Raw genomic sequence first — 24,510 nt, forward strand, 5'->3', positions numbered from 1 at the left:
GATAGCTCAGTGTGAAGACGGCCATAGCATTTCATTACAATATGCATGTTTCAAACATTACTTTTCGTCAGGCTTTTTCACAAATATGGTCTAAAATAGAAGCAGACATGTTAGATCAACCATTACATTCATTTGAAAAAAAAACATTTTCATTCTGATGTATGCAAGATCAGGGATTTGGCAGTTTGATTACAATAATGTATTTCCTAGCAAAAACTGTCCGTGTTTACTTGGCTAAACTGTGCTAAGGCAAATATTGGAAGGGAATCAGATGAAATGGTGGTCTCAATGAGGGCACTGGGGGATTAACCAACTTAAACTGATTATTTTTTCTTGAAACAAACAAATGATTATATAATCTAGCAAACTCTTGGCTAAAAATGCCAACATGTAGCCTTTGTGGGATCATATAGATGCATAAGGATCCACTATAAACACACATATATATATATATATATATATATATATATATATATATATATATATATATATATATATATATATATATATATATATATATATATATATATATATATATATATATATATATATATATATATATATATATATATATATATATATATATATATATATATATATAAATATATAAGGATTCACCCTGAAATTGCAATTCACATATATTTAATTATAATAATTATAATTAGACATGAATTAAGTATTTTATTCATGACTCTCTACATCTATATCAAGCATCCTGTATAATCTGCAGGTCACAGACAAATGTAATGTATCCACCCTCCCACACAGTTACTTGAACACCATAAAGCAATAATCACCTATGTTCCCATTTTCCTCTTATGCAGCTGCAATGCCATTTATCTCCTCTTAACTTCCTTTGATAGGTCATTAAACTGGTCTTGGAGCTGTGAAGTAAAGCACTGAATCATGTCGCAGATTCCATCTGCTGGCATGCCTAATCGGGGGCAGAAGGGCTCAAGTACATACAGTATGGCTGCCATATAAAGTTTTATATAATAATTGGCAGTGACAGAACCTTGAGGAGGATTCACTGGAAATGAATCTAAGAGAGGTAGCTGTATAAGCAGGGAGCAATGCAATGAGAGAGATGAACAGAGAGACATTTTGTTATATCTGCTCCAAATCTGAAAGTATCCTGCTGTTCTCTTGGCTTGACTGTTTGAGATTTTTGGAAATAACAGCAACGTGGGCCTCTTGTAAAGCTAAGTCATGAAACAGGAGTGGAAGCTGAATCAGCATGTACTTTGTGTGTGTGTGTGTGTGTGTGTGTGTGTGTGTGTGTGTGTGTGTGTGTGTGTGTGTGTGTGTGTCCTTGTGTGTGTGGGGGGTAGGCACATTAGTCGGTCATATATGTGATTAAATAGCATAAAGAAAAAGTGATGCAGATATTCTCCTGTCAGTCGTGAAAACCTATTTTGTCACTATATGAACATTTATTCACACATTCTAACAGCTCTTTGGTAGTACTAAATGTAGAATTACCAAATTACCTCCCTTTGAGGGAGTTGTCAAGATATTGCCTTTGAAATGTTGGTTACATTATGAAGTTTTGTGATAACGTCACAGTCCACTGGCAGAAAGGAAAAAAAAAACTTTAAACGCTAATATGGTATTAAAAAAGTGCTGTTGTTAAGCCATGCTTAGGCAGAATGACACATTACTGACTGGGTGTCGGAGAATTCAACCTAAGAAACCAATCAATTTGAGGGGACCCACCTATTCATAGCCAAATCATTACGATGGTTATGATTATGAATGAAGCTGTTATAAAGCACAATGCTATAGCTTTCACTGCGGGATCTTTTCATTTTATCAGGATAATACTGTTGTTGGGTCTTTAAACAATGTCTTATAGAAACCTTTATGATATTTTGCTGTGAGATTCCATTTGGTTGCGGAGAACAACAGCTAGACATGGGCATTTCATGTAGGCAAATTCCTACAATGTGTTTCTTCACATCAAGATAATTAGTACAGTAAGTTTTTTAGTTTTGCCACTCAGTCAAATAATGTTTGGTTGCGGCCTCTACACTTACAACACCAGTGCACTGTACCCTTTGACAATAAGGGGGCCCCGTGCCATGTGCAGTCCTTCCAAAACAGAGTAGGCGTAAAAGCTCAGGATCATAGTCCAACTGGGTCCAGTTTGAAATCCTGTTTCTGTGTCACATCTGCAAAGCTCAACACGAACACAAACCAATCTGTCACTCACAATTAATTCTCATTTCTGGACCTGACCCAACTTGTTAGCGTAAGACCTGGCCTGACATGATGGATGTAAATACATTTATAATGAATATAAATAAGTGATAAAAAACGTCAATAAAAAAACCTCACTGATGCATGAAACCATCCTCAATGTTTTCAGTGGATTACATTCAGTTGTGTTTCCTCCAGCTCAGACCATCTTCTTGGCAGTAGATCACAGCTGGACCTCTCGAACTAGCACAGCATGGATACCTTCATAAATTATTTAAATCTTCTAACGCCAGGATTGAACAGGAATAGAACTTGTGTGCGCTTTTCTAAACATTCATTTTGTACTTGTTTTTTTTGTTTTTTAACTGATATTAGGATTTCTTCATGATTCATGAAGACTGATATTATCCATATTTCATATGGACTTGGTCATGTTTATTGGACTTTATGAAGACATAATTGAGGTTTTTCTAATACACACAGGAGGAGAAATATACTTATTGGTTTTCACAAACTATAACTGGCAGTACTGGTATGGCATCAATATACCTCAACTATTCTGTTCATTCTACCATTGACAATGTATTTGGGGTGATGCATTTTCGAACTTCAAGTGCCTCATAGAGGTGAACTTTTTTTTGTTTCTCAGAGGCATCAGCCTGGAGCTCAGGTGATGGGTCACCCAGACTCATTCCTTGAACTAATAATTTATTCAGTTTCTCTTTCAAAATTGCAAAAAATGTGCTGTTCACAGCGTGTTTGTTTGAGCCTGGAGATTTGGAGATGCTTGCGTTTGCACCCTATTTCAGGAAACTGGAGCCCATTCTCCTCTATTTTTTATGATGACAACAAGACCAGAAAATCTCTCGTCCTCAAACTGTTTATATTATTGGTCAGGTTCTTGTTTTTCATAAAGAAAATGGACAGCAAGCAAACATCCATTTGATTTCCCCAAGCCAACAAGATCTGGAATATTTTATTCATTCATCCTGTTAATGCATCTATTTTTACTCGACTGCACAATTACCTTGCTATAATGCAGCTGACATTCACAGTAAGTGCACCACACAAAGTCCCAGCCAGTCATTACCTCATAAAGCATGTAAGAAAGCTTACAAATATCACAGCCACGTGTTGGCATCAGCCATCATAATTACACTCTATTTGGTAAGAAGATAAAATGCAGGCATACTTAGCAACTGAATAGTATTAAATAAGCAAATCTACTGTAGTCCATTATGACCCAAATGTAGCACACACATCTCACAAATCTAACAGCAGAGTCATTAAATCAAAAAGTTAAAAAACTATCTATTATAAATCAGGAAACATACTCTCCCTCTCTGGTTCTGTTATAGGAGACGTTAAATTGGGCTCTCATATATCGTTAGGTTGAGTTCACATCAAGCATTATGTCAAAATTAAGTTTATGAACTCATATTTTTTGTATGCTGACAATAAGTACATTATTACTCATAAGCTAAAATATAATACAATGAACATCTACAGTATTGCAGCTGCATTTAAAAAAATATATATTTATTTTGAGTTTTTCTAATGTGTAAAATACACAAAATAGGAGAGAAGAAAAAGCAAAAACAAAGACCTTAAGCCCACCCACCCACTCAAAAAGGTCATAATAAATGAAGTGTGTTACAATACTGTTAGTATATTGTACATGCGTACCAAAATAAGCTGTGCAGGCAATACCCACTGCAACTAAAGCACCAAATGTCCAGCAGAGTGTTCAGGAGCCAGAGGAAACCAAGAACAGTCACAATGAGGGACCGACAATCGATGAACAGAGTCACACATAGAGTCCGTTAGTTGTAGATAGTTGCAGCAAGTGTGGGTACTCAATGTTTCTCAAGACACAGATTATTAGATGCACTTGTTAGACACCCTGCCCCCCCTAATATAATCCACAGAGGGTCCTCAAATCTTTGCAAATTTAGATTGACAGTTAGACATAGAGTACCTTATCTCATTGAGCCATTTCTTTTTTTTTATAACAAGGAGGGAATGGAGATTTCTATTTCATCAAAATAACCCTTTTAGCTATAACCATGCCAAACATGAAAGCCAGTTGCCATTCACATGGTAGCTGAAAGCAGTATTCAGAACAGCCTAGTAAAGGGAAATTACAATCAGGGGTGACATGCTTCCCAAGTGTTACACCATACCATTGAAATATTTCCTCTCAGAACTTGCAATTTGGGCGCATGACCAGAAAAGGTGAGTTCACGTCCCATCCTCTGACTTACACTTACCATTTAGGGGTAAGGGAGGGGTAAATCATATTCAGCTTGACCTTTGAATAGTATATACGTTGCATAATTTTAAATTGTATGGGCTGAAGTCTAGCATTAAAAGAACAATCCTTAATTCTACCCGGCCCTTTTTTCAGCCCAAAGCTCCAGGGGTATTTCAGAGCCAATTTCCTTGCCCCATACATCCTTGATATATGTATGTTTTGGTAGGATTGAAATCCAATAACCAGAAAGCTAACAGAACAACTCAAATCTTTAATAGACATAGATGGTTTTATTGTGAAGAGTGTGTGTATAGTGTTTGCATTGTTACATGTTTGTTGCTCCCTAATATTCAATCAAAGGACATCTGCTGAACAACTAGTTAGGGTTTTTACATTTAACCCACATGCCTTTATTGATAAGAGCTCAGATTTCAATTAGAGCAGGCTTTTAGAGTTAAATTAATGAGACAATGAAGCTTTTTATTTATTTTCGAACTGATGGAGCTTTTGCTTTTACCTAAAGTCACATACTTAATTGGACTCATCATTCTCACACGGAAGTCTGCATCATTAAATATATCCAAATTAAATCTAAATCTAATTCTGAGGAAATGCTTTTAAAATGGTCAGTAATTAGGAAAATAATTTTTTTTCCTGTGTATTGACTGCAGCACTCAGGCTGAATGTGTACATCTGTGTGTACTGTATACATCACACCCTTTATGGGAAATGGTGAGCATATGTATCACACATCCAGCGCCAGTGACAGGTTAACGTGCACATTCATGTATATTTTATGGCAGTGTCTGTGAAAGTGCAAAATCCATATGGAAATAGAAATATGTCTGTGTTTGACATAAATACATGTGATGCTAAAAATCACAGCTTCCATTTAAATTAGCATTAAAATGATTCCTTCTTAAGAGCGAACCAATATATCAGAAAGCCTGATTTTATGTTTATTTCCCAGAAGACAAAATGCTGAATCACATGTATGACACATGTTTTATAACAGCAACAAAATCTAAATGTGCATGCAATTCTACACAGACACTATTACCATACAAGGAACCCCACTAACATGAACACCTAATCAGTGATTCTCCGTTCTTGAATACACTAGGCATTCATTAGACATTGACTCAATAGAATAGTGCCTTCTTTTGCATTTCAGACGGTGCAAGAAAACCTGGCCCTTTTATCCTCATAGCAGGGTTATTTGTTTTTTCTGTAACCCCTACAGAGCAACAGAGATGTCTGTAATGTCTGTCTGCAGAAATGTTTTCTTGATGTGTGCCTCAGCAGGTACAGAAACAAACATTGTGAACATCCACACTAATATTTTGCTAGTTTAACATCTACGCATTAACTGCAGTCGAAAACAACAAGGGCAGAATGAGGTGCAGTTCAGATTGTGTTATTGGTTGATATAATAGCACAATTGTTGGTTTTTGCATTTCCTTTCCTGTAAGTTCAAGTCTGAGCATGATACAGAGAAAAGGACCTTGAGCAATTTAATTGAAAACATACAGTATCACAAATGAACATCACAGGTACATCACAGGTAAAAATGCAATAGGAATAACAGTGTTTAGCTATGTCATACTGAATGAAATAACACTACAACATACAAAGCATCACCAAACTCATAAAAGATGCGTGCTGCTGTGCTTCACTGTCATAACTTAACTTTGATGTGAATTTTCAGATCTGGGAACTGAAGACTGTTTTATAAATTGTTAAAATACGTTTATTTTTGTTGTCTTAACTATCTGACAGATTAGACCACAGTGTGCACTAACAGATGTGTATTTTTCCCCCCATAAATGCTTTTGCCAAGGTCTAGTCTGGCTAATTAGTGTGTTTCCACACTTTAATTAATAGCTGTAGTAATGCTGCCACTGCTGAATCGAGTTGTACCAAGTAATTTGGTGTGAGCAGTTATTTTTCCTGTCATTATCAGGGAATTTGCACGTTGGAAGGTGAGGAACACAGCCATTGAGAGACGGGACCTGATCCGGAACCCCGTGCCACTCATGCCTGAGTTCCAGCGCAGCGTACGCTTGCTGGGCCGCAGACCCACCACTCAGCAGTTCATCGACACTATCATTAAGAAATATGGAACCCACATTCTCATCTCAGCCACCCTAGGAGGTAAGAGAGGTTCACTGGTTTCATTTGTTCACTTCCATGCTTAATTAACAGTATTTTCACCTGCTGTTTTAAATGCTTTTTACACACGGTCAGCAGTTTGCTTACGTGCTTCATGTCAAGAACATTACTAATGGAGGCTCCTCAAAGACACAGAATTTCTGAATTTCATGTATTAAAAAGAGTAAACAGGTTACACTTAAAAGCAGATTATTCAAATAGAATTACATGCAGCAGATTGTGATACAGAGACAGAACTCTTTCAATAAATAATGATAATAAAAATAAATGAATTATAAATTCACTATATGATGACCCTATATGATTATACTTACGCCATGGTGTCCAGGATTATTCGTTTACATGTTTCCAACAATGTCAAAACTGCTCAGTGAAGCAGTTCATGGCTGGGTTGTTCTCCAGGGTGTTAAAATATCTCTACCACAGCAAAACTGCAGTTATCTCAGGGGGACAGGACAAAGCAAACTGGAGATATTTTCACAAAGCAAATACCTTTCTCCCAAAGCAAGATCAGGGCAACATATAAATGACCACAGTGAAAGGCCAGTAAGATTTACTGTGTATGACAGACATCTTTGGAACTGAGCAGTATCCAGAAAGCAAATCCAAATCACCAAAGAACAACACTGATGAATGAACAGCTGTTTACTAAGACAGTCTGAACAGTTTTCTTTGCATTTAGTCAACCCAATTAAGAATGCATGAAAGTTAAAATTTTCATTTTCCATTTAAAAGTGGATAGCTGATCTGATTGTGCTGCTCAAGAAAAGTTAATGCAACAGACCTACATCTAAAAATAAAGTATAGTGACGGGAATATTCAGGTGTGTGGATTTGTCAGCTGTCATGGCTGGTGACTTGCACAGGATCAACTACATACTGACAAAAGAGAAGCACCACTCTATTTTGTAGTGGCATTCCATCTTGTCTGGCTTAAGTGGATTTTCCAGCAGAACAGCGACCCACAACTTGCATCAAGACCATGGCAGGACTATCTGATATCCACAGTCACTAAACCTCATCCCCACTGAACATGTGTTGGTACATTTGATTAGCAAAGAGGCAAAACATTCTGTAACATCATACAAATCATGTGAATTCTCAAATTCTGCAAAATTGTGGAATCAAAGCCAGACAAGCTGTGGCTGCCAGCTGGAATCTGTCCAGTTACCAAATATAAAGAACTCTGACTTACACAGAGTAGTTTTCCTCAGAAATGATCTCTCTGCATATGAAAACTCAGCAGCTCCATTCTTTGTTTAAGAGGCTGAGATTGACACTAAAATAAGAATAGCTGGTCCACCTTAGTTAACCTGGTCAGGTCAAGCTAACCCTTTGTCGCTAACTTCCAGGCTATTCCCCTTCACTTTTCCAGCAGTTGGCGCAACTATAGAGAAGACCTCTCTTGGTCTTGAGAAACTGCAGCATTTTATTAACTGACACACTGTAGCCTGCACTGTACATTTACTGCTACATTGACAACATACTGTTAACCATTCTCTGCTTTCACTTGCACTATCCCTTTTCTACAGCTTGCTCAACCACATATTTGCTACACACATATTATGCGTTGCCCTATTCCTTAAAGAAGATATTCTATTCTTATAGCAGCACTTTTCACGTAGATGACCTTTAAAGAATGAGAGAGAGAACGACTCAAAACAATTTCACAGTAACTAGGGTGTTATCGTGAAAATCATTAGTAGCCCATTGATATTAATGACTGTGTGAAATGTAAGTAGTGGCGCTCATAATTTTAATTCAGAATGTATAGAGGGAAACAATGACACTCCATAAACAGTAAAAGTAAAGTTCAAAGAAAGGAAGGTTTTACTTTCTGCTGATGAACAGACGTTGGATGAAAATACTTAAAACAAAACATCAAGGTTAAATGGTATGTGGCTTCGCCAACTGATCCAAATACAGTATTATACTGGAGGGTTAAACTTTGCATAATGTGTTTAACAGTGACTTTGCCAGTAGGTATTTCAGCTTTTGACCACTCTTCTTCTGGCAGTCGAAAATTGAAATGGACACGTTCCCACTGGCAATATGGTGGGTTTGCAAAAAAATGCTCAACATAGATTTTAGTTGCCACAATGAGTGCTGCCCTCCAGCCAGAACTTGAAGGCATTTTCTCACAGCCTTGTTAACTGCTACAAGCGTTACCATCCTCAATTAATTAAAAATAAAGAACATAATGTGATTCATAGTGTTGCTTTTTACAACTTTGCAGCATGCTTTTTCACCAGTGGGCCAAATGTGATATTAAGATGAGTCAGTTCCAGGCGGCTTGAGAAAGGAATTCATGTTTAGTATCAGTTCCCTGAATGCACAAGGATGTAACAGCACATCTTTGATTTCAATCACAACACAGCAATATCATTATAGCCATACAGTAAATGAGATGATTGCATTTTATTATATGCATGCTAAATTTAACCAGCAAATAATCTTAATAAGTACCTGTACCTTCAGACCTTTCAGGCAAATGGAGGATGCATTTTATATATATTGGCCTGAAACTAGCATCTACAGAAATATGTGTGTTGTAGAGGAAACATTTAATGAGCCAATTGTTGGCACTGCCAATTGAGTCACATTAAATTGTCAGAGTCATTACAACATTTCACAGTGAAAAGAGGAATAAATGCTTCTAATGACTGATTGCATACTTTTGGATGTGCTTCCTTAAATAAAAGTTAAGCACTTCTGCTGTCCAAGACTTAATATAAATGGCTTCTCCCTTGAATCTCTTATCTCGATCTCTAGGGGACACATGAAGGCAGCAACTGTGATTACTTTGCGAATTGCATTTTAAAGATAATCTGCTCTTTTACTCAAACTCTTTAATATATAATTGTAAGCATGAAACACTGTCAAGTAGTGGCTCAAGTTGTGTAATATGTTTGTTGCTTTGTAATCTCACAATCAAATGCCTTTGAGAAATATTTATTATACTCTTGCAATGTTTTATTTTTCATTTCTCAACATAATGCTGGACATACATACTTCTTTGGAGCTGATTTAATTGGGGTATATGTATCATCATTTTGTAAAAATTAGAAATTAGTGTTAATGGTGTAGAAATTATGGTCAATTTTTCAGACATAGATTAAACCTGGTCTAATACATCCTGTGGAAATTCTTTGTACTTTTAATTTCCTTGGAAATGCTGTGAAATTCAGAATCCCCAAAGCCTGCTATGTTCATAATGTCCCATACAAGTAATGGGCACATTTATACATATGATGTGGGAGTGTCCAGGGGTCCATTCCTTTTGGGTCAATGTGTCTATTTTCCTTTCAGACATAATCGAGACGAACATACCCTGTTTTCCACACATACTTTATTATTGAATGATGATACTTCTCTAAGTTTAACATGTCATACTGTATAAAGATAGTGTTGTTGGTGGGCTTAACAGCTGCAAAGAAATTGTTGGTAATGAGATGGAGACCACCTCATAAATTCAGAATACATCAGTAGAAGCTTTCATTGTATGGGGCCCTAACATTAAGGCCTCTGGTGCTCAAGCACCAGAGGCAACATTGTGGCTCAGAAGGTCAGATTACTGACATCATTGACATTAGTTAGCTGACATTATTCTAGCTAGAATGTGTGCATGGCCTTTGATAGATGCTCCGGTAACACTCACTTTAAGTAAGTACCTGTACACTTATCAATAGATTTAACACATTTCCAATTCAATATTGATTCAATAGGCATAACAAAATTCATAAGATGCTCCTTCCGGGCTGAATTATTTATTTTTACAGGGAAATATCGATACATAGCCTACATTAGTTAGAATTAATGGGATAGGTGTAAGGGTTGTGGTTTGTTATGGGTTTAGTTACTTGCAGCCATGTTATCACAGGGTTATAGGTCAGGTGTAAAATGACAGACAGTATGACCAGATAAATATCAATGTATGTATCCAACTCACATATATATTTATGTATAATTGAGTATATTGTTTTCCTGCTGTGAGTATCCAGTCTAGTCCAGTACCATGTATTGTCGCTTCTACTTGAAAAATGAAATAAAAATTGGTAACAAAAAACAGTTTAGAACGTACTGCTACTGTATTGCCTAGTCCTTTGTTCTGTATGATAATTAAAATACATTTTCAAACAATGTACTTCAACACTGAGCCTGAGCTAATGCATGTAACAGAAAAAAAGACTGTCTGAAACAGACTTCTTTCATTTAAATTTTTTTCCGTCCACTTAATGTCAAACAGTATAAGCCATAATAATTTAGCTGCTAAGGAGTATCAAGTGTAGAGGCTTAGAGTTGCAATATCATATCCACTTCTCTGTAAGGTGATTTATTCAGAGACACTTCATTTGGAAATTGGAAATATAATATTTGGCTGACACGTTATATGGAGGTAAAATGTAATTAAGTGTGTATAACTTTGGAAGAATGCCACTGTCAATGCCACTAGATGCACCAGGTGGATAAAACTGCAGAGTATGTGGTGGAAATAAAGTCACAGAACCACAATATCCTTCCTAACCTCACTGTATAGCATTACCACATATTTCTCACTCATATGCTCTTTACCTTTCCTGTCTCTTATTCATTGTATTTTTTACCTCTTGCTCTTTTTCCTCTAACTCTGAATTATCACCGTATTAGTTTTAACCTTGAGGCCATTTGGTTTCAAGTTATGGGTCAGTAAGCTCTTATCTCAATCTTGGGATTACCCATTAAAGAACACAGTTATAGAACACAATAAATGTGCACACCAGACTAGTGATAAAGAAGAAGAAGCTGATTCTCTCTGCAGCCACCTACACTTTACGGTCTCAGGAGTCATTATACACTTGAGAGGAAAGAAAGGAATTCTCCTTCTCACTGGAAACTTAAACTTGAGTGGTCAAGTGTAAATAGCCTCATTAGAGGTTTCCTCACATGTTCATAGAACTGAAATGAATAGAAATAGATACAATATAGAACAATTTTATTTCACTTATCACAGGTTTGATGAGTCTACTACTGGTTTTGTAAGGTGGAAAATGCACATCATTGGGGTGATCTACATGTTTTACGTAGCAAAAATAATACTACTGACTAAGCTCATAAGCACTGACGAATATTGAGTAGTCACTTTTCTGGATGTATTTGTGAACCATAATATCAAGATAAAAAACACCTTTTATCTTACTTTTTATTTTTTTTTATTTTAATCTTATTGCACATATTTAATTTGGATAATTTATACTGTCATACATAAATAAACACATGAACATTTACATTTTCGGGGCATTCTTGAATGACCCTTTCAAAAAGAGTCTCTTTGATCTGGTGCCCCAGCAGTTAAAGGCACCCTATAGTGTTTTTGACCATTAGTTCTGGACAGTAACAGTAACTGTTGGTAGGAGGGAGGGTAAGTATCGAGGTCTCCAGTGCTGAGCCATCCACCATGTCCTCTTCCACTGACAGAAACTGTTTAAGGTGAGGAAATTCTCATTGAATCCTTTTAGTTTATTATGTATCCCTGTCCCCGATTAGATGACAAGAAGAGTCGTCAAGTCAGTATTAATTCTGGACTCTACAAATAAAGGATCAGCTTGTTTTATTCTATTTATTTATTTATTGCTTAATGCCCTTTTAATGTCTTTCTTTGTTGATTGTTTTCATGGTAAAAAATAAATGGATGTGGTGCTTTGAATCACTAGTCACCCAGTGCACAGAGAACAAAATAACTTTTTGTGACAATATGCTTTGTTTATGCCTGGATTCGTGGAGACGTTCTTCTCTGAATGTAAAGGTTTATTTACTTTAATTTGCACTTTTTCTGGTGGCTGTGGAAAAAACTGGCTCGCAAAGTGAGATAACAACTCTGCAATTGTGCTTGGTTGTTACATTTTAAAAAGATCAGTCAGATTTGCAAAAATGACATAGGTGTTTAAGTAGCGGAATTTTATTTTATTTATTTGGCAAACAGAAATAAGGTAGAAACATTTAAAAAAAATTGAATAAGAAATGTAGTTATGTAAAATGTTTATTCACTCTTTATAAAAATGGGAAACACTGGAAATATTGTTCTGTAATAATATTGAGGTAAGCTCCATCATCACAATAATTTAAGAAGATTGTCAATTACTTTCTTTTCTGATTGACAGTGTTTGCTGTTATTTGGGGAAATCATTACTAATTACCTGCTACTTTTCTGCTCTCTGCGCATTTGAAGTACCTTATACCACCTGAAATTGAGTGTCTGGCATATGTGGATTATTTAAAGTAGACATCAAAGGATGTGTATTTTGAAGTGCAGCATAGAATAGTGTATGACCCTACTGCATCCCTTGTGCACACTGTGCGTGGGAGACTACACTTTAAGCTTTAAGAAATAATATACATCTCAGGCTTCCCAAAAGACACCACCTTGATGCTCTGGAATTTAACTGGGTTCCAAAGCTGAAACTGAAAATCCATCAAAACAGCTTGACATAGATGCTTAACATCTCTGGCTTGCCTGCAGGTACTGAGAACAATACTCTAAGTGCCAAATGTTTATTGACAGTTAAATCCGAACCCTTCTGTGTTTCCAAGGCTTTAGGACCGCAAGAGTCACTGCTCAACCGGGGCTGTATACTAATGCTGGAGGGAGGTTGCGATTGAACTCATGAAAGAAAGTGTGAAGGACAGATACGCATTTTGCAAAAGCTGTAAGGGACATACTCATCCACATCTGTCATCCCCACTCCTGCATATGTCAGAAATCAGTTTTCCACTTTTAGTGAAACTGTTGCTGTTTCACAGTGAATTCCAACTGATTTTTCACAGAAAGGTCTAGAGCGTTGGAGCTGAGGGAAGAGACATCAATATATAATATCATCAAAGTGTACAATCTAAACAGGAAGTTACCAGAGAATCAGCAACAGCTAGTGCACAGTTTGTATCTTGGGATGCGTTCAGGCACAGTTTTGAGTGTAGATCACCTGCATTTTGGTAGCACTTGCAACACAAAACTGTAATTAAATTCACTACAATTATATTTGAAAAAGCTCATTGTCTGCATATGGGGTTACTGAAATACACCTCCAACTCTTAAAGTGAGACTTTTGCTGAACAGCAAGCACTGTGGCAAGTACAATTACGAGATAATGGCAAATGCTAATACTGAAACAGTAGCTACTGGTCATACCACATCAAGAGTGATTCTATCAGCATAACCCCTGAATATATTGAATTGAGGTGAGGTATGGTCCATTTTATTGCTTATCATGTCTTCTTTTCATTTTTAAGAGAATGAATGTGCTGTTTCACAAGTTATAGTCTAACTTTAAGATGAGTGAATGATTCATAAAATTGGACCTGAAAAAAAAGACAGTTGTGAAGCTGGTTACTTTTTTCCTGATAAACTGCAGAATAACCATTTCAACTGTAGGAGAAGTTGTATATCAGAATACTAATTTGCCTTCCTATTCTCTAGTGAATACACAACCTATGACTGGATCAGAGACCTCTTCGGTGCAACAGTCTTACGTGTTCAGCACTGAAGAGGAGAAGTAGTTTATTGAAATGACTTGGAGTCAGTGAAGCCTGAGGCAAAAGAGCACATATGCAGAGAACTGGCCGTACCCTGGGTTGTAGTGGAGGAGACTACTCAGTGAAAGCTGTCAGCACTACTACTGTTTGCCACATCATACTTGAAACATTTTGTAACTGTTGTTGTTCTGCTGCCAACATTAAAAGTAAAGGGCATAATTGAGCACTGAGAGTGTGTATCTCCTGCATAAAGCAGAGAGCATCTAGTTATAGTTAGGTGGAAAATATGTTCAATTTATTCCTCATTATTTAAATGTGCTGTATTCATACACTTATTGTGTATTTTATCTCAGTATGAGAGAGCCCGTCCACCTATTTTAAAGGAGAGGAAATTGTTACTGTAACCGGAGGCCATATGTTAAACATATAACTTAAAATGTTATCACAATTGTTTTTTTAAATCAGTCGATATTGATAATTATCATAGTAAACATCAAATTTCAAATCAAGCTTCAAATGAAAAGACTGATTTTCACTCATGAGTGAAATTTGAAGAAACCAGAAAGTTAATTGTGGTTTTAAATTATTTCAATAGGAGAACATGACAAACACCTGCTAAACATTTCACAAATTTGAGATAGAAAATGTAAACAATGTTTTCAATCAACATATGCATGAGTTAACTTTAAGGTTCTATATGTAGAATTGTGAAGCAATTTACAAGTAATAATTGTTTTTTTATTGCCAATGAGTGATCGGGTTGTAACATAATTTATAAAATGAAACCTCTCCTGACTCTCTGGGTTTTCTCTAACAGCCAGTGGACTGATTTCTGTGTGAAGGACTCAGGCCAGATGTTCCGCGAAAATCCAAAGGATGTGACGTTTTTGCATGCTTTGCCTCTCTCCTGCTTACATCAACAAACCGGCATAACGACACAACACAACATAAACGATGCTATCCAAATAGAAACGCCCTGCAGATATTATCTCTCCAGTTAACGAGACAGCTAGTTGCCTCCATCAACCACAAAACATTTCACAACAAAACTCCCTCGCAATGACAAGTAGTAGCCCACCCCCGAGCACACACAGATAAACAACATTATTTACTCAACAAAGAAGCAGAAAACAGGGAAAAAGTGATAGCAGAACATAGCTTACCCAGTTTTTATTTTCTGTTGGTAGTCCAAAGGTCGCAATAAGCACACATTTAATTTGCTCCCCGCTCACTCCTGGTGAGAGATGCTTTGCTGGAACACAAAGTTACAGATGTTATATGCAATAATGAGAAGTGCAAGTGCGGTAAAAGATGTCACCTACAATAGTCTCATGCCATGAGCAACAGGATGTTGACTGCAGCTCACATAAGGTCACCATGTCACTAATGGGAAGGAGGTTCTGATTAAACAGAACTTTTATGTGAAATCCTTTTTCAGTTTGTTTTCAACAAAATTATTAATAAGTGCTAAAATGTTACATGTCAGTAACAACTAAATTATACAAATGAAAAGCACAATAGCTACATAGTTAACTCAGCTTTAGTTCACCTCTTACTAACCTATTTCACCTCTGCCCATATATAGTTAAGACCTTACATGCTGAAGTAAGTGAATTGTTTATTTACGGTTACTGGCTGTGTTACGGTGTTTTTGCTGCTCTAAACCCAGTTAATTTTGCTATATTCTTCACTAGTGTGGATAGTTACGTGCTGTACATTTAGATGCACAATTGTTCTACTCAAGCGCTCTTCTTACAGTGACTTTCTTGCTAATGCCACATTCGCTTACACGCTATTCAGATCTTCTAGCTACTTTAGGCTAGCAATTTAGAGTAGCGGTTAGCAATAGCTTCCCTCTCTCATTCTTCTGCTCTCTCTTGCCTGGGGTGTCCTATGTTTAACTGCTTAAGTGATAATGGTAGATCAATGTAGTTAATTTCCCATGATGGAAGTGAGTGAATTAGAAGTGTGACTCCGCACAGCTGACCCAGTGTTCTCCTGCAATGGCTTCTCTCTCTCCCTCAGTTGAATTATATCGAACATTTATTGAACATATTTCTATCGTGGAAAATTGATGTAATTGGTTACCATTTAATCACACATCCCTAGTTAAAGTTAGTAAAAGTTGAAAAACGTAATGTTAATGAATGTAGAAAATGCTCTCTGCAAGCCTAAAGCCCCGGTTTCCTGGTACCTGCTCTGGACTCTTTGTGTGCAATGTTTTATTCTACCTTGCCGATGAGCTGAGTCTGCTCATCACACGTCCCTGAAAACAGATTGTCTGTTCCATAACCTTGGTTATCAAGGTTGCTACCAAAGTTTTTCCATGTGTTGTTTGCATTATACACTCTGATTCTGATTCTGATTCTGGTTAAAACATGTATGGATGTATTTGAGAAGTTGAAATTTTGAGTAAAGAATGAAAAAAAGTAGTGAAATCGTACTACTATAGTTTGTTTATGTAGCCTCCTGAATGCTAATGTGAGGGACTCATACAGTGCCACCCCCTGCCCCCACTGGGGAAATCCAATAATCCATAATATAATCTGGTCCTTCTTTAGCCCCAGTTGCCTACAGGCCTCGTGTATGTATTCAGAATATAGTCTCCTGAGACAGAGGAGAGTCTGAGGGATTTCATTGAGTCTACTGGCTGGAAGGTTCTGCAGGAATCACACTGTGAGATTTTTCCAGTACCTTCAACACCAAAGAGCCCCCCCCCTACCGATAGACAACCTGACAGAGATGAGATAGGACTCACACATGGTGACCTGGATTATGGACCACCTCAGGGGGGGGAGACCACAGTATTTCAGCCTGAGGGAATGCTCTCCTGAGACTGTGCTTGCCCCTGTCTTGTTCACCCTTTATACTTCTGACTTAAAGTACAACTATGAGTAATGCCACATGCAGAAGTTTTTAGATGACACTGCGATTGTAGGGAACATTAGCGGTGGACAGGATGCTGGTGGAGGACTTTTTGAAAAAAGCTATCATCCAACCTGCAGCTGAATGATAGCTTGTACTGGTCCGCAAACACTTACACTTTACAGGAAGGGGAAGAGCCGACTTTATTTCCTGAAGTGGCTGGCGTCCTTCAACATATATAGGAAACTCCTGCCGATGGGGAGGCAGCAAAAATAACTGAATAAACTGTTGTTCATCATGGACAATGCCCGCCACCCTCTGCACAGCACATTTATAGGCTAAGGAGTATGTTCAGTGGGGGGATGATTTTGCTTCTAAATTTCTTCCTGTACTCACCTGCAGTCTGTCATTAGGCAGCTGGGTTGCTGGTTACCAGCTATGTGATCCTTATGCAGAATTTGTATTTGTATTTATTGACATATTTATTTCCAATTTGTATGTATTTTGTTCTTATCATGTGTAGAATACAAACATTAATTGTAAATGCAGAACAGAATTATGATGGAACCGGTTTTGCAAATGTCTTTTCATGCAGCTTTCTATGAAAGAATAAATGCAGAAATAGATTTTGACTGTATGTATGCATTCTATTAATCTTTATAAAATAAGAAGAAAATCCATTTCACTGCACAACTCATCGACCCACATATATGCAATTTACACTGAATGGAGCACTCCCAGCTATTCCATTACTTTGAAACCCTACTTGCACTCCTATCGACATCCGCATGCATGCACACATAAAAAAAAGAAGAGGAAAATGCACAAGCCTAGTAGTTGTCTTTACACACATACACACACCCACATAAACTTATGGAGTTTTAGGCAAAACGGTACATTGTTTTCAAATATCTCAGCTGTAAACACATAAGCGCTGCATGAGCTGATTAATTATGGCAGACTGCCAGTAAGTTTCCCTGTTTTAATGTAACACAATGTATTAATGACAGGAAGGTGCACACAAATGATTTTTTTAGAGTCACGAAGGTAATGATTTTGCTAGACCAGCAGCAATAACGACAGAATATTTATGTAGAAAGGACCTCCTTTATGTCACCATGAATAGCAATACAGATTTAAAAAGGAAAGATCAGGGGCTTAATGCAGAACCATTAGTTTTGTGTAGTAGTGTAAGTCAAGTGTATGTAAGTATGTAATTTTGTTAACCCCGAGGGAGAGAGAGCATGGTAGCATCAGAGAATGGGGCCTCATCCCCTCAGTACTTGTACTCTAACCAGGCATGAGACATTGGCCCTGACTGCTACCTACCCCTAGTCACGGTCACCACAAGTTAAGTGACCAATTCCAATGCATCGCCCGGGGCCAAATAACCATTCACAGCACTGTAAATCTGAGCATATGTGACATGCTCTTGAACGAGTTCCAGGCATATGCTTTGCCATTTGAACAGTAATCTTCGAAGGCATGGTTGTGTGAGCTTGTGAAAGTGAATTGGTGTTTGCTTGTTTCTGCTTGCAGGAATGAGAGATGGAGACAATATGATGTGTGTAGAATGAGCGGCTCAACTTTTTTCAGTGTGTCAACAAACTAACATCTGATATGCTAATCGGAACGATATTTTGGTGCAGTGTAAATATATGGCCTTGCTACTGCTCTATTCTTCCCCTTTGTGGTATACAGACACTAACTGAAAGGTCAGTGGTTCAGTTTAAGTATAATCTCTTGTTTTCCTCTGGACATTTATACTTTATACAGAATATAAATAAGATGAGGGTCATGTTTTGGGTGTCAGTCCTCACCTCTCACATTTCAATTCTGGGCACAGTACTGCATTTACAGAGAGAGATTAAAGTCATGCTGAGTTTTTGGTGCATTATCAGTTTTATATTCACAGTAGTTCTGACCTTATTACTGTGGCAGTGATTTTAAATTCACATCTCATTAGAGGTGGGAACTCTGCCTCTTTACCTTAGCAAATGAGTGAGCATTTCAAGTCGACCCACATCTACATTTGAACAGTCCTGCAGTGTTTGGCTTAATTCTGCTAGATAGCTATGGCAGCAAGATACCAGCCAAATTCTTAAGATCCAAGTCATACATTATTGGATGAAAAACGGTCAACATCTCAAGTCTTTTCATAGCTACAAGCATAATGTGTTGTGTGCAGATTTGTGGATTCGAGAGACAACTTGGCTGCGCACAGTATTTTTGTGTGGTTTAAAGGAATCTTTGATATGAATAGAGAAAACTGACCTTATCTGTGTAATGTAGTAAATAAAAAAAGAAAAAAGTAAAAATGGTTCAACACATCTGCAGGCAGTGTTTGTATTGCCAGACAGGGTCAGTAATTTGATTGTATTTAGATTTAACAATGCACATTAGTATTTTTTAACAGTCATCCAGATGGGGGAAAAAAACAAAACAAAAAAAACATTGAAACTGTGTTAATCCAGGAACTTGCCACACAATGCATTAATACAGATAAACAGATACACCAGCTGCAACAGCTCCTCAATTTTTATAATTTTCTTGGCACTAATTAAATACCTGCAAATTAATCATTCATGATATTTTCTATTTGTGTGTTTATATTCTGTTTGTCTTTTTCCTGCCTGAGGTAGCTGCAATAAAAAAAGATACTGTACAGGATTTGATATATTTGTTCAGCACAGGATGAAATTCCTGTGGTATGAGGTAAAAATTCTATATCAGTAGACCTCTCATGGAAATAATGCCATCCCAATAGGGGTAAATCCGGGGACATTTCTGGGGACGGTGCCAGCTGGGGATAAAGCATCAAATATGGAGACTGTTCCTGGAAAACTGGGGCATCTGGTTTCCCAAGCTAAAACTGCTTCAGACCTCTGACTTATCTCTTGTGTTAAGAGCTCCATTGGCAGTTGAGATAAGCCTGAACGGGACAACTCTCAAAAATGAAACTACAGTATTCGCAGATTATGTATACATTGCATCTTAACTAAGGATAACATCTTTAAATGAGACCATTAATAACTTACACTTACTTCTTACTATGAGTGATGGGGTCCTAAATAGACACAATACTTTTTGAATTTGTGCGTTTGCCCTTGCTTTTCTCTCTCTAATTTGATTGTGTCTTAGTCACAAAGGCTTATAAGTTTTGAAAAAAAATTGTTTTGTTTTTGGTTTTTGTTTTTTTGAGTATAATACTGACCATATTTCCATCTCCCTGTGCTCCCTATAGGAGAGGAGGCACTGACTATGTACCTGGCCAAAAACAAGCTGGACAGGAAGTTTGCCAACGCTACTCAAAACGTGGAAGCCCTCCATCAGCTGGCCTCATCCTACTTCATTGACCGCGACGGAACAATGAGGAAGTTGCATGAGATCCAGATCTCCACCAATGCCATCAAGGTTAGTGAATATTGAACATGTACATAAACATACTGTAGAAACACACACAGTCATATTGAATCATGTCATGTTGTGGAATGATGCACAGGTGTTTTTTGGAAACAAGATAATTTAAGCACCTGAGAAACTGTATCTCTCCTCATACATTATAGTACAATAAATAGGACATTAAGTTAATTAAATACATTCAAATGACAACTAGATTTTAGATGTATTGTATATGGCTTTTTACATATTTTCCTTTATATATTTTCACCTTAAAAGAAAATAATGAGAGATATAAAACTCAAGAAACAAAACACCTTTTTTACCTTCCAAAATGAGCCCTATGATTGTCCAAAAAAATAATAATTTCCTGACTCTTTACTGCCCAATCTTCCCCCTTAAGACTTAACACTAGCAGTGGTATATTACTATATTACTTCCACCTTTGCTAATGAGAGAGAACATTTAAAGCGGATTACTGTCAGGAAAACATAGTGCACTGTATTTTTTTTTTCATTTATTCCAGAAACAGATGGTTTATAACATTAAATAAATACAACTGATAAACAGAAATACAAGAATGCCCATCCCATTGAAATGGCATTAGCATAAGTTGTAAGATGGCATTACATATGAGCTAGTTTTAATTGATAAACTCAGGAAATCAACACACTTTACAAAAGCCTAGCATAGGTGGGATGAAAATAAATCCAGAGACAGGTTACTACAGGTTAGGATGCCTTCAAGAACAGATGGATTGTAAAATATACATTTACATCTGTGAGGCTGAGTGACAGATTCTGAACATTCAATCCCTGTGTGCATGTTTATCACTTGACAGTGTCACATGAGACAGTATTCTTACAGAGTGGATATGACTTTTTACCACCGATGCTTTTTTCCTGTAAATACGTTAACCATTATTATTAACAAACATTTTGTCTGTCAGATGACTGGCTGATTGTAAACATACATATAAAGTAAAATGACATACAGGATTGTACAGGACCCGCGTGCGCCGATTGTGGTAATTCAGTCACTCATTCATTCAGGGACACTGTGGTGAGTGGGATCTGGACTGCAATTATAAAGTATAAACTACATAAACGAGCCAGAGATTTGGAATATCCCTCCCTTGTGACTATTTTTCAGTAATTAGCCCAAGTGTTCATTCTTGTTTCAGGTGGGAGTAGGGGGGCATTATCAGTGAAAATGTTGCGTGAGCAGCACATTTAGCAGAGCAGCAGCAGTGAGTGTAGTTGTACAGCTTCATGTACAGTGTTGAGTGTATGTCACCTGCATTTAAACACTCAGATTCCAATACACACTGACTGTAGTTATGTGCGTAAGAAAGAGGAAAATATACTTGAAGCCTAAAAATATAGACGGCGGTATACATAGAAGCGTATGTTGCCAAGTAAGACAGACGATGGAAATACGTGGCTGAAATGCTTTCTGTAAGACATTATGTTAGTTTTGAAACTCATTTTCTTGTGTTTCAAGGGAACAAAACTGAAAACTGAATTTCAGTTGTTTTTGTTTAATAAAGAAATACATTATACATATACATTTACTATAAATAACTAAATATAAATTACTATCCTTTAAGTTATTATTATTAATAATTATAAAAATGGTGTTAATAATACCTCTACCAACAGGGCTTGATGTTCTGCAGTACATTCTTCAGCGAGAGGTCTGTCCATGCACTGCTCGTCATCACTTTAAAAGTCATGTAAACGCACAAATAAAAGTAGTTCTATGAGCTGATGCCCAGCATTAGAAAATGCAATGTCAGAAAAGTTTTTCTATAGGTTTTTTTTTTTTTAATTCTCTTTTGTCATATATGTCTACTTTAAATTAAATTAAATGAATGCTGAAATAAAGGCACTTAAGACAGCTTTATCGCAAGAGACTATTAAAAGTAAAGTATTAAAAAGAAGCTTGGCTCAGGGCACACAAAATAATGAATCAGTCCCATACCAGACTATCCTGATGTGAGCAATACGCCTTATAATAGCATGTGTATACCTGCATAGCACATAAATAATACTGCCCAGGGGCTGAGGACAACAGCCCTGTCTGATGACCTTGCTCATACACACCTTGTTTACAAGGCAATACGTGCACCACAACTAGAAAATAAAGCTAGAGTGAACCTGAGTATGCAGGACTGCCTCTGGGATTCTTTATTTATTTAATATAGTCATTCTTTGTGTGTATGAGGACGTCAACCTACTTAACATATTAGCAGTTCATTAGCTGGGACTTCTTGCTTCTATTATGCTTCCAGTGCAGTTTTAAGGACTTAGACTCAGACACTTATGGACTGAGTGTGTTTGTGTTCGTGATTATTTGGCGTGCATACTACAGTATTTTGACTTGCACTTTTACTGCAAAGTCATGTGGATAAAATAGTTGAAAACATACCACTTTAACTTACCCTCAATATCACACACAATATTGAGGCATGGGCAACAAGACATTTGTAGAGTGTGAAAATGTTTATTCTGTTCTATTAAAAAATAGAGTTGGGAGGAAACACATCAAAGCAAACATGACTGAAGCTTCATAACAAGAGCAGCTTTGTGTGTATATAGAAACAGTTGGAGCTGCAGGTAAAATTACCTGCCCCAGTCAAATTCTTACCAACACTGAGCGAAATAGGTGGTGTTAATTTCAAGCCCTGGTGATCAGAATTATTTAGACTTCTGTGGTTTTCCATGGGTCTGCAATCACACAATTCTTGGCAGAAAGCAGATTGCAGATGAGAAAATGGGCTGCACCACAGAGAAATTGGAATGTCACACATTGGTATGGACTTTCATCCCGCAACAGTGCATCGCCTTCTGTAAATATCATTGAAGACCATCTGAACTTTAATTCCCAAATAATCTGCCTGAGAGGTTTTGACATATAAATGAGATGGAGATGTTGGTGTTTTGAACATTTTTTATTGTACATTATCAAAGCACAGTGCTGTTACAGATCCTCCATCCGTTATGGCAATCCTATTGAAATCATGCACATCCAACACCAAGCTGTTGCAAAATAACCACACAAACGTCTGTGCATATCAAACCGCATGGTTAATTTAGGTATTCTAACCAAACAGCCAATTTTGCAGTGCAAATCAGCTGGGGAGTAGGTATCGTGGAGGCATATTGGACAGACATGGAATACAAAGAATCATGAAAACTAATTTAAATTATGCTTGCTCTCTACATCACCAAACATCCTCAGGACTGACCATTCCTGCCAATCTTCTTTCCATGTCTTCATCCCAAAATAGTGTGTTTCTGGGGTGCAGCTGCTGCAAGTCTAGTGCTCTTTTTTGCCAGTGGGTCTGGCAAAAGTAGTGGTAGTTCTTAATTGCAATCAACAAAAATATGTGAGGGTGCACAATCATTGGTTTTTTGACTAAAACAGATAGTGATGGGACAGGAAACAAGTTGCTATGATTGTGCCGGTCAATGAAACTGTGTAGTTATAAGGCATATACATTAGCTATAAATTATTGTTTATCAATATTTGTTTAGATAAATGATCTGAGTTTTGCGAGTACTATATAACTCCTGCAATATATTTAATAGAGTTAATTACTTTACATTTTATTTTAAACTTATAATTTATATTATTATTATGCATTTCAGTTTAACATTAAAATTAACTTTATGACTGTTTATAGACATTTTAGTTTGTTTCATACTGCTTTTTTATTATTTTCTCATTACATAGTTCATTTTCATCTGTTGGGTATTAAGCTGGTGACACGGAAGGATGAAGCATTTTATTTATTTTGATGAATTTATTGTTTTTTAATCACAAATCAGTGGAAATACTGTAAAATGTCCAGAACTCCAAAGCATCCCACAGCTGCTGCCATGCACCTGTGTCTGTGCACCTGCACGGAAACCTCCAATCCAACTCTCTCACTGACCCACACTGCTCCACCTTCCTGTCCTCATTCAAAGAGCACCTTCTTAGCTTTTTGTTGTTGTGACTGACAAGTGGATTAAGGGGCTCTGGCAGATGAGACTCCAGGTAGCAGGAAGTCAACCATGACAAAATTAAGCAGACCTGACAGTGGCGGCTGAGTCAGTTTCACAGGAAGGC

At 37.0% G+C, this 24,510-nt stretch overlaps 1 protein-coding gene across 1 annotated transcript in view; it reads left to right on the forward strand.

The window, feature by feature from the left end:
• The window catches only part of brinp1 (bone morphogenetic protein/retinoic acid inducible neural-specific 1), an 86,785-nt gene that overhangs the window by 22,008 nt on the left and 40,267 nt on the right, over positions 1–24,510 (forward strand). The window contains exons 2-3 of the mRNA XM_062434726.1: positions 6,417–6,607; positions 20,240–20,409. Coding sequence (XP_062290710.1) covers positions 6,417–6,607; positions 20,240–20,409 — 361 coding nt within the window. The remainder of the gene's footprint in view (positions 1–6,416; positions 6,608–20,239; positions 20,410–24,510) is intronic.

This window comes from Scomber scombrus, chromosome 15 (assembly GCF_963691925.1).
Source record: "Scomber scombrus chromosome 15, fScoSco1.1, whole genome shotgun sequence".
Lineage (NCBI taxonomy): Eukaryota > Metazoa > Chordata > Actinopteri > Scombriformes > Scombridae > Scomber > Scomber scombrus.